The 17,364-nt window shown below is 36.5% G+C and overlaps 1 protein-coding gene across 3 annotated transcripts in view; it reads right to left on the bottom strand.

The window, feature by feature from the left end:
• NKAIN3 (sodium/potassium transporting ATPase interacting 3) overlaps positions 1 to 17,364 on the bottom strand; it is a 613,676-nt gene that overhangs the window by 269,919 nt on the left and 326,393 nt on the right. For all 3 annotated transcript variants that reach the window (XM_023648539.2, XM_023648540.2, XM_070221498.1), the window contains exon 3: positions 13,538 to 13,618. In XM_023648539.2, the coding sequence (XP_023504307.1) occupies positions 13,538 to 13,618 (81 nt within the window). The remainder of the gene's footprint in view (positions 1 to 13,537; positions 13,619 to 17,364) is intronic.

Here is a 17,364-nt window from a genome sequence, read left to right on the forward strand (position 1 = left end):
AATCCAATGTCACTGCAATTAAAAAAAATAAATAAAAAAATACTATAGACAAAGAATGAATAGTAAAACTATATGATTTAATTGGTTAAACCCACCAAAAGCCAAAAATGTATAAGTAATTGAAAACTTTCTTTCTGTAATAATTATGAATACATTTGTTGCTTTTATGATAAGAAGTTTGAAGGAAATTAGATTCTAAGTGTACATGCCTTAATTATAAATGTTTATGTTACATAAAGCAAAGTATTTTGAAAGAGTTAAATGCGGTTGTCTATTGCCATTTCAAATCTATTCCTGGAAAACTATGCTTCTAAGATAAAAGAAAACATTTGCAAGAATGTTTCCCTACTGTCTGAGGTGGCAAAACAGTAAGTCGGCTGAGCCACGTCAGAGCTGTGTGTCTTCAATGTGATGGTTTAAAAGTAATCCATTCATGAGGACCTTCATTTATTGATTTTGTGTGTGTGTGTGAGGAAGATTGGCTCTGAGCTAACATCTGTTGCCAATCTTCCTCTTTTTGCTTGAGGAAGATTGTTGTTGAGCTAACATTTATGCCAATCTTCCTCTATTTTGTATGTGGAACACCACCACAGCATGGCCTGATGAGTGGTGCATAAGTCCGCACCCAGGATCTGAACCTGTGAACCCCGGGCCACTGAAGCAGAGCATGCAAACTTAACCACTACACCACTGGATGGGCCTCTGATTATTTTTATATTAAAAAAAAAAACTTCTCTGGTAAAGCTAGAGTTATGGTCTAATACTAATCTCTATTAAAGAGTTCAACTTTTGCTTATGACACATTTCTAGAATTTTATATTTTGTCTTTAATACTTAACATAGAAAATAAAAAACTAGTTTATCTAATAATCATTTTTTTCTCCTTTCAAGAAAAAAAAAAACATACGGGAAAAAACAATTAAAGCAAAACACAAGAGCTGGCATCAATTTGTAAAGCAGTTTATAGACCCAGGAAGATGGGCAAATAGAGAAAGGGTGGAGAGAAGGCATTTGTCTTAGTTTTCAGAATCATTTTCTTGCTAACGATGGCACACATAGGAAGTCTTAACTTGTTTCTCATATGGAAAGCCAAAGTCATTTAAAAAAAGTTACCACTGGCATCTATGATTTCAGAATAAGAATTACCATTACAACGCTGATTTGCAAGATTTAAACTTACTGGGAATCTTTGGAGAAGTGGGTAAATTAATGTAAACATTGAGAATAAACTTCAAAGTATACCAAAAGTCCATTTTTTGGTAGAGCTCCAGAAATGGTCAATCATAGGTTAGACTTTGTCGTGTTTAAATTATGAGCTGCTGTGTTTCCTGTCTATTCTTCCTATGAAAGTCACCCTTCAGGACGACCTAGGGTTTCAAATTCCACTAGGGGCTAAGACTACCCTCACTTCACTTTTTTACAAATTCAAATATGAAGACATTACTGTTACTGACTTAATTCCAATAGGGAAAAGAAGTGGAAAGAAATTACACTAATAAAAAAGGGATTTTTCTTTAATCAGCTTCTTATGAGGAACTGAAAAGTAAACTCCTGGTGCAGGATGAAAGTGATTATACCCCCCAGACGGCACGGGACTAAAGAAATACATGGTTAGTGATTTCTTCTCCAAGAAATAAAGCCCATCACCATGCTTTCCCATGGACCAGTGTATCAGAGCACTGAGTACTACGAAGGTGTTTAATGGTTCCCAGAGAAGGTGCATCCCCCTTCTCTGACAGTGCTCATTTGCATACACACGTTGAGTCCCAGCAGGAGGTGTGCGTTCAGGGTCTCTGAGGGCAGAAATAAAGACATTCTCAGGTAAAAGCAGCTCCTCGCTAAACTTTATAACCTCATTCCAAACTCCAGTTGTCAGTTAACAGCTTTCAGGATGACATCTTAAATCAAGAGAATGTCACACGTGTACAGTAACTGGCCTAATCTTTTCTGTAAATTGCTGCCTGTGGTTTTCAAAAACATAGTAAATTGCTGGCAATTGACAATGTGTCTCCCTGCGTGGCTAACTTCACTTCTGCACAGTTAACAAATCAGTGTTAAATTATTCATCAGATCACCCAGTGTCTAGGCTCTTCTGACTGTCATTGATTTCAGGGACCAGTAGCCTGTCTGCCTTTTACACTGAAGCAAAATTCATACCATGCCCTCGGCATGTAAAATTAATCATAGGTAGGAAATAATAACTACACTTTTTGTCTCAGTATCTCAGTTAATGGTGAGCACAACTCACTGCACAATTAGTGCTCCTTCTCTCCTATGCTGCCCTAAAGGAGGACAGAATACTTTCTCAGACTAATACTTAAAATAGCCTTAATGCCCCCGATACTTCAAATACACAGAGGAAGTGTTTTCTCTATTAATTCTATAATTAAGGACAAGAATAAAATGATGAATTGTATGTACAAACTGAAACATCAGACGGCCCATTTGGAAATGATGCCATCAAACCATTGCATATTGTTCTGGAAACAGGGTCAAATCAACTCCCCAGACAGCTCAACCAAATTGAATTTTGTTGCTAAAATAAGTGTGGGGATACAGCGCTTGTTCCGAAAGGACTTCTCAACTCAACACCATTTTTCTTTCAGCAGCATACAGCGGATTTTGCAGAAAGCATATTTACCTTTCCTTGAAATACTTTTTGAATCAGTACTGGCTAAACAGTGCAGCTGTGCAGTGAAATAGTCTTATATTTGAGGAGCTCATTAGTCTAGTTATGCTCAGGGAAATTAACTCCAGATCATCTCCAAAGGACCCCCAGCATTCTGACATTTTCTCCTAACCGTGCCTGAGCAGATATTTCCAGGCCACTGGTAGTCATGGGCTGTAACTCGAAAGCTCCCTTGTTTAGAGCATGTCCCTACATGACCACTGCCCAAGGGTAGTGACCTTGGCTCTGATGCATGTAACCACCTGGAGTTCTCTCTCCAGTGTATGCTGGCCAGAAGACAGTATGGGAAGAGTGTGGGATGGAGGCGGGCAGATCAACAAAAATTCATTATAGGGGATTAAAAAAAAAGTAGCAACTCACAGCACTTTTTTCACAGCTGGTAGGTCAATAACAGCACCTGTGTTTCTGAAGGTCAGCGTGGTACTTATAATGCTGTCCTTTACTCAGTGCGTACAATCCCATCTTCCCTAGGGAGGCTCCCCTGACCCCTGTGAAGACTATGCTCCCTGCTTTACGGTATCAGAGTTCTTTATCCTTCATTATTACAACACTGGTTACATTTTCTTCTTATTACTCATTTAATGTCTGTCTTTCCTATGATACAGAACATTTTCTGAGGAACTGGACATAGCCCAGAACAGTGCTTCAAAACAAGTAAAAGCTAAGTAAAATTGTCTGTAGAATTATACATGATTAGTTAGGTATTATTTTCAGCTGCATATTTCAAGCCCCAAAACACTGGTTAAACACATTTTCTAACATAAAAGAAATCTGTTGTGGGAAGGTCAAGGCTGATGTGAAAGCTCCACAGAGTTATTAGGTCCCAGGCTCGTTTTTTCTTTTTACTCTTTTATTCTCATGCATGGTTGGCATCCTCAAGGTCACCTCATGGCCCAAGATGGCTGCCACCACTGTGGTAGCACAATAATGGCCCCCAAAGATGTTCACGTCCTAATGCTCAGAACCTGTGAAGATGGTGCCCCGTGGTAAAGGGGCTTTGCAGATGTCAGGCCAGTGAAGGACCTTGACCTGCTGAGATTAGGCTATATTATTCAGGTGGGCCTAATCTAATCACATGAGTCCTCAAAAGCAGAGAAGCCTTCCTGGCTGCAGAAAATCAGAGAGATGGCAGCATAAGGATTTGTGCTGCCATTGCTGGCTTTGAAGACAAGGAAGGAATGCAGGCCGCCTCTAAAATCTAGAAAAGGGGGGAAAACACCCAGATTCTCCCCCCAGCACCTCCAGAAAGGAATACAGTCCTGCTGACACTTCGATTTTATTTTATGTTTTTTCCAGTTTTATTGAGAGAGAAATGACATATAACACTATATAAGTTTAAAGTATACAACATAATGATTTGATATATGTATATATCACAAAATGATCACCACAATAAGTTTGGTTAACACTCATCTCCTCACATAGTTACAATTTTTTTTTGTAATGAGAACTTTTAAGATCTACTCTCTAAGCAACTTTCAGATATACAATACAGTATTGTTAACTATAGTCACCATGTTGTACATTAACGTCCCCATGACTTATTCATCTTATAAGTGTAACTTTGTACGTTTTGACCCCCTTTACCCCCCACCTATGGCAAGAACCAATCTGTTCTCTGTATCTATGAGTTTGGTTTTTTTACATTCCACATGTAAGTGATATCATACAGTACTGCTCTTTTTCTGTCTGACTTACTTCACTTAGCATAATGCTCTCAAGGCCCACCCATGTTGTCACAAATGACAGCATTTCCTTCTTTCTCATGGATGAATTATATCCCATTATGTGTGGATTACCACATCTTCTTTATCCATTCACCCACTGAGAGACACTTGGGTCCTCTCCATGTCTTGGCGATTATAAACATGCAGCAACAAACCCGGGGTGCAGCTCTCTGTTCAAGATGGTGACTTCATTTCCTTCAGCTAAATACTCACAAGTAGAATCGCTAGATCATACAGTAGTTCTATTTTTAGTTTTTTGAGGACCCTCCATCCTGTTTTCCATAGTGGCAATCTGACATCTTGATTTTAGCCATTGAGACTCATGTAGGATTTCTGACCTACAGAAGGAGTGTAAGATTTGTCTTCTTTTAAGTGTAAGAGTTGTTTTCTGTAAGTCACCATGTGTGGGTCTGCTTCTAAACTGAGTTAGCTCTTAAGTAGCCTTTTTGGAAGTCCTTCACAATTCTTCTGCTTATATCTCAATGTCCATAACTTAGACAATCCCTACTCCTCATATAGAGGCAAAGCAGAGTTTTCCATGACTCTTGACCAGAAGAAGGGGGAATAGATAATGAAAGATAACTAGAAACTTCTGCCACCATTTGCTTAATGAAAGAATGATTAAATGGATGTAGTTGAACACCTAGAAGATTAGGAAAGTGCTATGACTTTCATAGACAGTTATATTTCCCACTTGTAAATGAATGTAACAAATGGATATCCTTCCTTTTTCTTTTAAATTAGCTAAATTTCATTCATTTTGTCCTCTCCCCATCTAATTTTAATCTTAGAAATGTATGTTTTTAAAGTTTCTATACTTTTAGATCACTAAGAACTATTGATATTCAGATTCCAGAAAGAAGTTTTCAGAGACCTTGAGTCAAACCAGCTTCTACAAGAATAAAGTAGAATTACATTTTTAATGCCTTCATTTGTTTTTCAGGCTTCAGTTATTACTTGATCGTGAGACATTTCATCTGTTTTCTGTAGCGGGCTGAAAGTTCTCGGGAAAAAGCCAACCTTTCAGGGAGTCTAGACCACTGGATGCTTTAGTGTGCTGATTTTAACAGACAAACACATTGACAATTCCTGTAAACACAACTGAACGTTGTGTTGTTGCTGTACTTCTCCTGCTACTCCTGAGTCAAAAACAGGATCGATGTTGAGGGCTTCCGAAGGGCAGAGGAGATACAAGCTCATCCCTGAATCCTGGACCATGGATGTTTCCTGCATCCTCTCCCTTCTAATTCTATCACCCTGTACCTCTGTTCAATAGTCTGGGCTGAAGCCAGACAGTTTTGCCTTATCTTCTGGGCAACCTTTGCTCTGGTACTTTTTCTCCGTTTTCCTCTCTGTCGGTCCTCAGTCCTCAGATAGGGCATGGATGGCTGAAATCACTCATGTTTCCTGACTCTCTTCCCTAGGCAGGTCCACGCTGGAGCCAGCAACACAGTCAGCCCTGCTGGTGGGCAGACATGACTTGAAAAGAGCTTCATACCAAAGGACATCTCATTACAAGGATTTCTGACTTGTCTTTCTGTTAGCATTTTCCTGAGTCAAGAGAAAGCAAAACATATCTCCCTTCCCACTTCTCATCTCTGACACTAAACTTCTGGCCAATGGTTTTCATTTTTCACATCTCCCCCTATAAATCTGGTTTGACTTCCTCATCCTTCTGCTTGCCTTGCATTCTCAAACTTATCCTTTCCGAGTCAGAGACCCAGAACTCTTGTGCTAAGGCAGCTGGAGGCACAGCATTGGGCTTCCATTGGTAGCCATAACCTTCCAAACCACAAATCAGAGGCACAGACACTTTGAGGGCCATCTACGTTCAAGACTCTAACCCAAATCAGTCTGAAGCTTCAGGCCCATAATTCCTTATGCCATCACAGCACAGTGGCTCAGAGAGAAACTTTCTCTGTACACAGTGAACTTTTTCAATATGATTACTGTTATCGGTGATTTCCGCTCCCCACAGGAAAATTTGATACAAAGCACTGAAATGACTTGTGCTTGCCTCTGAGAGTAGTGTTGAGTAATTGCTATTGCAGGCTCCTCTGTTCCTGCAGAGCCCTTCAGCTTAATGTTCATCAGTTATAATTTGATTGTGTGGTGCTATTTTATAAGACTACTCAGTGATATATGCTGCCATTCTAGTTTTAAAAGTACGTAAATGCAACTAAACATGTTTATCAGGCTCTTTTTTATAATGTTCGGAAGCATTGCAAATGTCACTTGAAATTCTTCATCACCAGGATTGTACTTTTAACTGATGTTTCGCAACAAAGGGACTGTGTCTTCAGAACAAACTAATTAACATCACAACTAGAAAATCCAAAATCTTAATGGCATTTACTCACGTTCTATTCGTTCTACACTTTGCTCTTCTAAAATGCTCTTATGTTCAACCGCCTGCATCAAAAATTCTGCAGTAGGATCTTTAAATTGTCTTTAAAAATACAGCAAAGCATTTGAAAATAAGCTATAAACCATTGTTTCTCTGCAGTACCAAAACTTTCTTGAAAATGATGCTTACATGGAAATTCAGCAGCTCTGTTCCACACAAAATGGCTTAACATTATATAACCAGTGGCTTAACAAACTTACACCTATTGGAATAATTGTAAATTTATTAAAAATATATGTTTTGTGGAATTTAGTGGAAGAATGAGCCATATCTGGAGACTGTCACATCAGTAGAGGCCACTAGCAGCAGCTGAAGACTAAGGCCAGCGTGAGGTCAGGATTCCTGCAACATCCACCATCAGCTTAAGGATGGATATATAAGAAGCTAATCACGTCCTGTCTCCTCTCCCAGAGCGGAGTCAAGAGAAGGGAGGAGAGAGAGATGTGTTAAGGCCTTAAGCATGGTCAGCTTTGGTGAGAGGAGAATAGAGTTAAATTTGACATAAGACTATTTTTTTTTTTATGGATGATTAGCCGTGAGCTAACATCTGCCACCAATCCTCCTCTTTTTGCTGAGGAAGACTGTCCCTGAGCTAACATCTGTGCCCATCTTCCTCTACTTTATATGTGGGACGCCTGCCACAGCATGGCTTGACAAGTGGTGCGTAGGTCCACACCCGGGATCCGAACTGGCAAGCCCTGGGCTGCCGAAGTGAAACGTGCGAATTTTACCACTGTGCCACCGGGCTGGCCCCAAGACTAAGTTTTAATGACCAAAGTTGTTACAGAATCTGTACATAATGTAGTAAAGAAAGACAATGAGACAAAATAGATGGGAGATGAATTATTCAATGAAATAAAATCTTTTCATACTTGTAATCCAACGAGTTGAGACAACAAACTGGATACACAGGTAAAATGTTTACCTTTCTTTAAAAATTGATCTCAGACATATTTTCGGTAGAAGAAGAATGAACTATAAAATACAAATAGCAGATACAGCACATTTCTGTGTAGTTATTCAGTTACATTTACATGGGCCTTGTTCAACACAGTGACTCTAATTATACAGCAATAAATAGAGCTACTATTGATAGAATAATATATCCATCAGCTCTTTTGAAAAAACTGTTTGAACTTCTACAGAAGGCCATAAGATTATCATACAAATTTCTGATTACAAACTCCTAACACAATCCCAGTGGCAGCAATTACTTAGTGGTTTATTGTGGTTTCTATTTGTCATTGGACTATAATGTAGCGGCAAATTGGATTTTTAGACCAAAGGTTTTCAAAATATTTATACTTGATGAAATTTACGAAAAATATAATACTAAGTTTAAGCTTGTTTATAGTGTTCTTTATTGTGGGAAAGAAACTACAGTGGGAAACAATTATCTTACAAAGAAACACACTGAAGATGCTATTTTTGGAAGTTATGTCTACTTAGACCCATGTCAAAGGAAAAGGTATAGTTTCAGGCCTTTGAAATAAGAAATGCATGACTATATCTACACTGCATTGCTATTTTTTTTAAAGAACATAATTGCATCATTTTGGAAAAGGATTGTGTAGGAAATGAATATAATGATAAACACTTTCAAGTCTTTGGGTTTCCTTTTGATTTAATTCCTGGAAGCAGATTGTGACGCTTCTTCCTTTATAAATCCTTAATAGCTGGACAGATATCCACCACCACTTCCATCCCCCACAGTCAATATTATAGACAAAAACATTCTTTCAAGTGCTGGCCTGGCGGCATAGTGGTTAAATTCACATACTCCACTTCAACCGCCCAGGGTTTGTGGGTTCAGATCCTGAGGGCAAACCCACATACTGCTCATTAAACCATGCTGTGGTGGGATCTCACATACAAAATGGAGAAAGATTGGTATAGATGTTAGTTCAGGGACAATCTTCCTCAAGCAAAAAGAGGAAGATTGGCAACAGATGTTAGCTCAGGGCCAGTCTTTCTCACCAAAAAAAAAAAAGCAAAAGAAAGAAAGAAAAAAAAATTCCTTCAGGACAGCAGGATACGTATGCACAAATATGTTAGTTGAGAACCTGAAATGTTTTGTTATTCTAGTGAACTGAAATTGTTTATGCATTTTTCCAAAGTGTCTCATTAATATAGACATGTCATCTATTTCATGATATAATAAACAGAGTATCATTCTTCTAGTTCCAAAACCATGCATAGTTTTCCTGGATTTCTAGAATGCTATTTCTGTATCATCTATTGATACATTATTCTTGAATAAAGATATTTTGTACCCTAGCTTCAGCCCTCTGTAAACATCACATTTCAAGATTCCTTTTGAAAAATGTCCAGGTAGGCAGAAATCATCAAAAGGAGAAGATAAATGTAAGTTTAATACTCACACTAGATTGAGTAAGTTGTATTTATTTAAATAAATAGAATTATACTATACATCATTGATTTAGTTTGAAACTGACATCAGAAAAAGAATTCTTTGAGACACAAAAATATTTAGAATATTTATTAAAAATAATGGGTGGATTGTAAGCACCTGAATGGAACTTCTGTTTCCTATGCAGTTGCTCCTACACAGAACTTTGATTGACTGTCTAAAAGTTTTAAGTGCCTGCCCTAAGCCAAAGTTAGTGGATGAATCCAAACTTGAAGGAAAATGAATCTTGATTAAGAAAGAGAAATTTTCCAGTAAGTACAGAGGAAAAATTCAGGCTAGATAATAAGAAGGAGCCCTGAAAAAAGAACAATTATCTCATTGACCCTGTCTGGCTACTTAGGTGAAATACTCAACTGAAGAATCTCACAAGAGGAGAGGGCTTTCATGACTGAACGATGATAGGATAAGTCAAAAGAGGACAAGAAAGTGATATTGGTGCCATTGGGAGAAATGACTTAACTTTCTTTAGGAATCAAGATACCCACAAATGGAAAAAGTGCAGTCATTAAAACATGATATAGAGAAAAAATAAAGGTAGGTTTTCCTTCTGTGTGAAGGCAATGTAAAACACCTGTGCAAAGTAGGAATTGCTAAGGGTTAGTCTATCTCCCTCCTCCGGCCCTGCCTATAAATTTTTAGAAGGCCCATGATCAAAGCTCATAATTTAATACAAGATAAATCTTCACAGAATTTCCTTACCGTTATTTTTTATGTCTAAATTACGCTCATGCAGAATCATGCACATTCTGAATTCTATGAATATGTGCCACACTGAAAATTCTCTTGTATCACTAACGCATAAGTTCCACATATCTTTCAAGAAAAGTCAATCAGAAGAAATATTAGCCTACAGTTTCTACAATTTGGAGTAATCAAAAAGATGCCATAAGACATCAGCTTAATTTCTATGGAAGTTTTAAAAAGTACAACATGAGTTCTCAACATAACTTATTTTTCAGTAGCTTTAAATGTAGCAAATGAGTTGGGTTTTCATATTTACATTCTGAATGTATTCCTAGGGAGGAAAAAATGATTTCAAGCCTTGTAACTTCCAAAGAAGCAGCAATAACTTATTAATTGTGCCCTTGGTGTTCTTAAGTGCAGCATGAAAAACAGTCTTAGAGACTTTTAAAGATGCATAAAGTTCTCCCACTGGGAGAAGTAGGGACACCAGGAGAATCCAGCAGCAGAAGTATTTCACAAAAGCTATTTACTTGTTGAAAGAAAGAATTTAATTAATAGTGTTATAGCTGTGAAGTTAATATGCAGATCTGAGGTCCTATCACAAGGGATTGTTACATATTTTTTAAATAAGTCACTCAGTCCTATATTTCTTCCCTTTTACAGTTCTTGCATAGTAATAAATAAACCACCAAAAGGTTTTCAGGATGAGGATCACGATGTCTGTTAATTTCTTCAGTAATATAATAAAGATGATGATGTTAATGACAATTATAAGAACCACTATTTACTGAATCCTCATAATATGCCAAGATCCTTTCTAAGTCCTTTATATGCATTATCTCATTTAATTCTTTCACCTAACAATAAAGTTACTCTTGTGGTTTTCTTCATTTTGCAGAAAAGGAAACTGAGGCTCCAGTAGATTATATAAGTGCAGACACTTCCGGTTACTTACCCACAGTCATCTCGAACCTCAACATACATGTACTCATTCCTTAAAACAGTATATCCATTTCCTTAAAGTTCTGCAAGGCCTGGGGAGAATCAGAACCCTCAAGACCACAGTGATATGTGTATGATGCAGAGCTGCTTGGCAGATGAGATAACAGCCAAAGGAAATCTGGAGGCTGTGATCAAGAATCCCCATAATAGGCCAGATGTATGATAGTTCACGCCCGTGAGGATGTACACTACTAGTCAATAAGAATGGTTAGGTAGGTGCCTATTGCTAGAATAGCACCCAAATCCAGCGAGATGTTATGGAAATTCACTTGAATTCAGTTTTTAGAGAAAGATTCACTATTTTAGAATTTTTGTATTTTTGGGGGCAAAAAATCAAGGTATAGGAGGCTTGTATTAATCTATCGAAGTGGGTAATTCCTAGAAATACCTTCAGGAACTAAAGGAGATGGAGAGTTCTGTACATAAACCAGCACATATGGACAAGGAATTTCTTCTGAAATGCAGTCTAACCTGGAAGGGTGTCAGAGGTGCTCGGGTTTCTCCAGGAGCCTTAACTCTCTCTAGTTTTCAGAATAGATTTCCTACAGATTGGAAATGAGGCTAAACTATGACTAATCAGGGAGATGTTAGCAGCCTTGGAGGCAGTAAATAGGAGACCAACAGAAAATCTTTAGGATGCTCCTTTCGGTGTCATCTATCCTTTTAATGATCTAGAATACTTGGTTGACTGCTTAATGGTATTTGAATGGGTAATAAAATGAGTAACTGGGACTACGATATCCATTTTTTTAAACTTGCACCCAAAGAAATTAGAAAAAAAACCCCAAACCTTGACATGCATATTGATATTAGAAAAGCAGTTACAAAAAGCAGTTACAAAAGTAACCTTGGGCAGTAGAGGGAAATTGGGCTTGTGTGGAACAAATGACTGCTATTACTATTTTTTTTTATTACTTCACAGGGCTATTTTGAAGCTTACCTAAATTACCATACATGATATGCTTAAAACAATGATAGATGCCAAACAAGCACTGATTACTACTATTATTGTCAAAGCTCGCCATGTTTTTATATTTCACAGAGACACATTCAGGTTAAATGATTAGCCTAAGGGCCCATAGTTAATAAGTGCTAAAGACAAGATTTGAATGAGACTTATGATTTGAAATTCATCCTTCCTTCAACACAATATGATGTTGATTCCACAGTACAGATTTCCTCTGGTCTAATTTATTTCAAATTCAATTTTTATGGAAGAGAATAAAAGATAACTTCCACCCAGTGAAATGAAAATATGATTTAAAATGACCATTCAAATCACAAGATACAGAACACTATGGGGTGAAAAATGCTACGCTTAATATTCACAATTATTTTATTCATAAAATTTGCATCTGAAAATTACTTTATAATCTGCATGTTACAGAAGATAACTGGGCGCTGATTTAAGTACTTTGTTCTGTCTCAGAAATCAGTGGTGAATGTGATTAATAGCACAAATATTAAAGGTAGGCGTTACCGCATTTGTGTGGAACTCAGTATTAGAAGTGGCATTTCTGGTTCCTGAATACATTTTCCAATGTGAGAAAATGATGACAAGTTCTAATTATAAAGTTTATTATAGTGTAGAACAAAGAGTAACCACCTCTGGAGGTTCTGGAGAAAATCCTTCAGGGATTTTTGCTGCTTGGCTGAATCAAACATTCTTTGTTACCTTATGGATCTCAGTGGAGCCTAACAATTCTAAAAGTCTCTGTGCTGGTCAAGGCAAATTTTCTTAAATACAAACCACAAATGTAGAATACCATTACGTTACTTAGAAAATCTGAGATTATCGTGCAACAATAGAGTAAGTTAGCACAAATATAGTTGATAATGAGAAATCTAAAAATATAATTACTGCTTTCTTATTCTTTCTGTAATTATACTGTTAAGCTTCTTCTCTACGATTTCTTCAAGTGAAAATTGCACTGGTTAATGAGAACAATGTTTACAAAACACAACTAGAAACTTAATCCAAGATGCTCTTACATTTTGGTGGCAATCAAAAGACGGTTCTACAGGAGTCATAATGAAAATCACGTGCCTTGCTGACATTAGTTCAACAGACAGAAATAACATTTGTATCATGTTGCATTAAGACAACTCTCTTCTGTGTGATCAGAATTTCAAGATAAGAATCACCACTCTGATGTACTTAGTCGTTAGTAAACGTATGCTCCACTTACATGTATAAGGATTTCATTCGTCAGTTTTTTCAGTATTAATATTCAAGCAAAAATAGCAACTTGCTATTCAACTTTGTTACAGTAACATCTTAATTAATTCCTGTTCCCACTTTAAACACAAGAATGTTCAAAACCATTTTTCACTTAACATTTGGGGCTGTGGTCACTGTACGCCTTTTTAAACTGGACATGAGGATACACTGGAAGCTGAGTTCCACTACAGCTTAACAAACTAAACCATAAGGCTTTTGTTTTGGAACTCCATTGTATTAACATACTCCCAAGATCATTCTTTCCTGAATAGTATCCAAACTAATTTTTGATTAGTATTCCATTTGTAATGTTACTTAGATTACATATATACAGAAGTACTTTTTAAAGTGCACTTTAAAAGCATGATAAACTTACCTTAGAAAGCCCACCTACTTCCAAATAAAAGCAGATAATGAACACATTCCAGGTGACCCAGAGGGCAGTCCATACTGTGTACTAAAGAGAAAGGGGGGAGAGGGGAAAGAAAGAGAAAAAAAAACATGGAGATGAAGGCATGTATACTAAATAAATCAATAATAAAAATGTCAATAAGTCTAAGTCTTCTGGGAAGAAACGGGGAGCGCCAGGAAAGAGTGTTCCTTATGAGGTCCCCTAAGATCTCCAGAAATTAAAAATCCAATAGTTTCGACTGTTTTCAGTAGAAGCCAATAAAGCTAGAGTTATTTTTAAAGTGCTGTGCTGGCTTGCAGATACAAGTCAAAGTCAAATCCAAGTGACGACTTGATTTCTGTTTTCTGAGCATTAGCTTTTCCAGGGAATGCAATTATGAAAATTTTCTGTGGGCTATCTATCTTTAATTATAATTTAAATTGTCAAATGTTTAGGAATGTTAGTCAAAACCCAGCACTTCCATATCCCTGTGTGAGGACCACATTTGAAAATGGATATTTACAGTAAAATTAACAAACTTTCATCTGTTGGACTATTCTATAAAGAGTAAAGAGTGGAGAGTGTGCCCCTAAGACAACCATACAAGAATATTTTTTTAAAAGCATGAAATTTAATAAATAGGATTAAGAATAAGCAAATGAACAACAGAGTTCCATACTGGGAAAATACCTTTCAATCACATCCAATAAACTCTAAATAAGCTAGCCTTACTGATTAATTGGTTTTATTAGTGTATTATGTATTAGGAAATGCTTTCCTAGAGAGAATTAATCAGCCTGAATTAAAATAGCCTCAGATCAAGACTCATCAGTGGAGAGGGTCTTAGGACTCAACTCATCCAGTCATTTTCTCACGTAGATGAAGAAACTGAGGCCCAGAAAATCAATATATAGAACAGCTTGGATGACCAAGGATGATACTTACAATAGGAACACAATTAACAAATGAAATACAATGGCTTGCTCAGTCATTTTACTTAACCACAAAAATCTATGAATTCTTAGTTTCTCACATAGGCATACTAATTAAATTATTGCTATCAGTGATTATAATTGTTACATGTTATTGATAAATTAAAATAAATATTAAAATCATTTTATTAGCTTATTCTATGCTCATCAAATCATGGAATTATGAATTTGAAACATTGTGTAAAATAGCCATGTTCCTATTAGAAACCTTATCAGAAGCTTTTAACTATTTGCAAAATTTAATTTACATTTTGTATCTTTCTGTCACTTATGATTTTTTAAAGGCTTTCAAAATATCTCATGTAGTTGTGTAGTCCTATAATTGGTTACATGTAATGTCACATCATATATCTTTTCTTTTTGGAGAAGAGGTTTTCCTTTTTGTTTTCTTTTTTAAGATTTTATTTTTTTTCCTTTTTCTCCCCAAAGCCCCCAGGTACATAGTTGCATATTCTTAGTTGTGGGTCCTTCTAGTTGTGGCATGTGGGACGCTGCCTCAGCGTGGTTTGATGAGCAGTGCCATGTCCGCGCCCAGGATTAGAACTGACGAAACACTGGGCCGCCTGCAGCGGAGCACGCGAACTTAACCACTCAGCCATGGGGCCAGCCCCTTCCTTTTTGTTTTTTAAAAATAATACAATTTTAATAATGAGGAAGGCTCCACAGTCACTGGAAATTTAGAGAAGGTGGCAAATATGTTAAAACGTTAACAAAAGTTAAAATATAGATTGAAGCTTTTGTATTTGCTGATAGTGTTTATGTTGCTGCTATCTCCTGTTAGTCAGGTCTTCTGGTATGGGTGGACTAGACTGTTTTTAAAAATGTGTCAAATGCACTGAAACACACTTTTCTGAACCACAAAATATTCCCATGAATATTGAAAATAGCTAACCCACATCCTCAATGCAAACTTTTTGCCAGCTGATGAAGTCACAACAACTACAACAAATTTTAAAGCTGTTGCTAATAAAGATGGCATCTGGTATCTGATATTTTTCATTCTTAATCTAATGATGAGTATATTAGAATGAGAGAGCAGTGCAGAGCACTAAGTCATGAGAAATAAGCCACGGATGAAGGTTAAGGAAAGCACATAAAATAAAGCAAGACTAAAGTAAGGACATGAACTGAACTAATTGCAAAACCATGATTCTTAATTATTAGGCCTGCAAACCTAAACCCATAAGTATTCTGTTAGAAGAATCAATCAACTCATAGCTATAACGAATGCAAAATAAAACAAATCTATTTCAAAATCATAGCACAAACTTAGTGACTGAAGTATATTAGGATCTCTCACAAGTTGTACCACTGATGCCACTTCTGAACTTTCAAAGATAAAATTACCAGGCTGAGTAGACTTCAAATGTCAGCTCCTAAATTCTCAACAAAAACATGAGTTATTAGTCTGCTGCTTTCTATGTTCCTGGTACTGTCCTAAGCATTTTACATGGTTTTAAGGCATTCAGTCATCACACAAAAACCAAGGCAGGGAGATAATCACTGGATCACCTAGTTAGTTAGTGTGAGAGTTAGGATGAGAACTCTGACAGCGTGACTGCAGAGCTGGTGTGCTTCAGTGTTACACGATAGGCTTTATCTTCAAAGACCTTAGAAAAAGGACCGACAGATTAATTCGTGAGTCAACACTTCCCCAAATTTTACAATTCACCAAATGACCAATTCACCAAATTATCAGTTTACCAAAAGCTTATTTCATTCACATATATTCTATAACTGGCAATGTTTTTGGAATGCTGGTTTCTTTTGTGTTTGCAATTGATGTGTCATGCATTATATAAACATTGGGTTTTTCTTTTTTTAAGCAATATCATAAGTTTCTTTAATACACTGGTTTGTTGAGAACAAAGAATATTTGTATGATTGAATTTTGGATTGTTATGAGATGTAAACTATATGCCTTAATATGCACCTGAGACACAAGTCTGCATAGAGAGATGAAAAAAAAGGATTTTCTAGCAATACACACAATACATCCATAGGAATTTACCTAGGCAGGAAGTGTTAGAACAACATATGGTATAAGAGACTGGCTATCCTCCTTGTCTTCTTTTTGACTTGGGTTATTTTAATTATAATTCAGTTTAAATTAGAATAAACAAAGAGATTCACTCCATTTTTAACAACCTCCCTTTGATTATTATGGAGCATACCTACACATTCATGTAGTCACATAGATATATCTGCAACATAAAAGACTTCACTTCCTAATGTAAAAAAATCACGTTGTATAATTATCTGTCTATCTATCTACCTATTTATTTATCCTACTTTGCTTATATCCAGTACACATATTTTAAATCTTAATTTACATAGACAATGCCTATAAAGATGAAAAAAAAATTCATGTGTTCTATGTGGCTTCCTGAATGCTTCCTAGTTTTATGAGGATATTTTAGCATTTTTTAATTGAAATGAACTTTAGAAGTCTTCCAGTCTATTTCTTTCTCATAGAGCAATTAGTCTATAACATGAATTATTTTTACTTTCTGAGCTTGTTTTCCAATTACCAGAAAGGCCACTTACTTATTCATTCATTCACATGTGTATCAATTGGATACAATATTATGCACGATATGTTAGATTTATAAAAATACTTAGGTTCCTTGCCCACTCCTTGTTCCAATATTTTCTGCAGGTTAGTATTCATGTCCAGAGTAACTTTAAGAGCAATGTACCATCCCTTTGTTTTAATAGCAAGGAAAGCAGAGTGAAAGTGAAAAAAAAAGCCATTAAACAGCTCCATCATTTATCAAGCAGTTATTCTGTGTTAAGTTATGCTAAGTCAGTCACATACAT

This window comes from Equus caballus, chromosome 9 (genome assembly GCF_041296265.1).
Source record: "Equus caballus isolate H_3958 breed thoroughbred chromosome 9, TB-T2T, whole genome shotgun sequence".
NCBI classification, from domain to species: domain Eukaryota; kingdom Metazoa; phylum Chordata; class Mammalia; order Perissodactyla; family Equidae; genus Equus; species Equus caballus.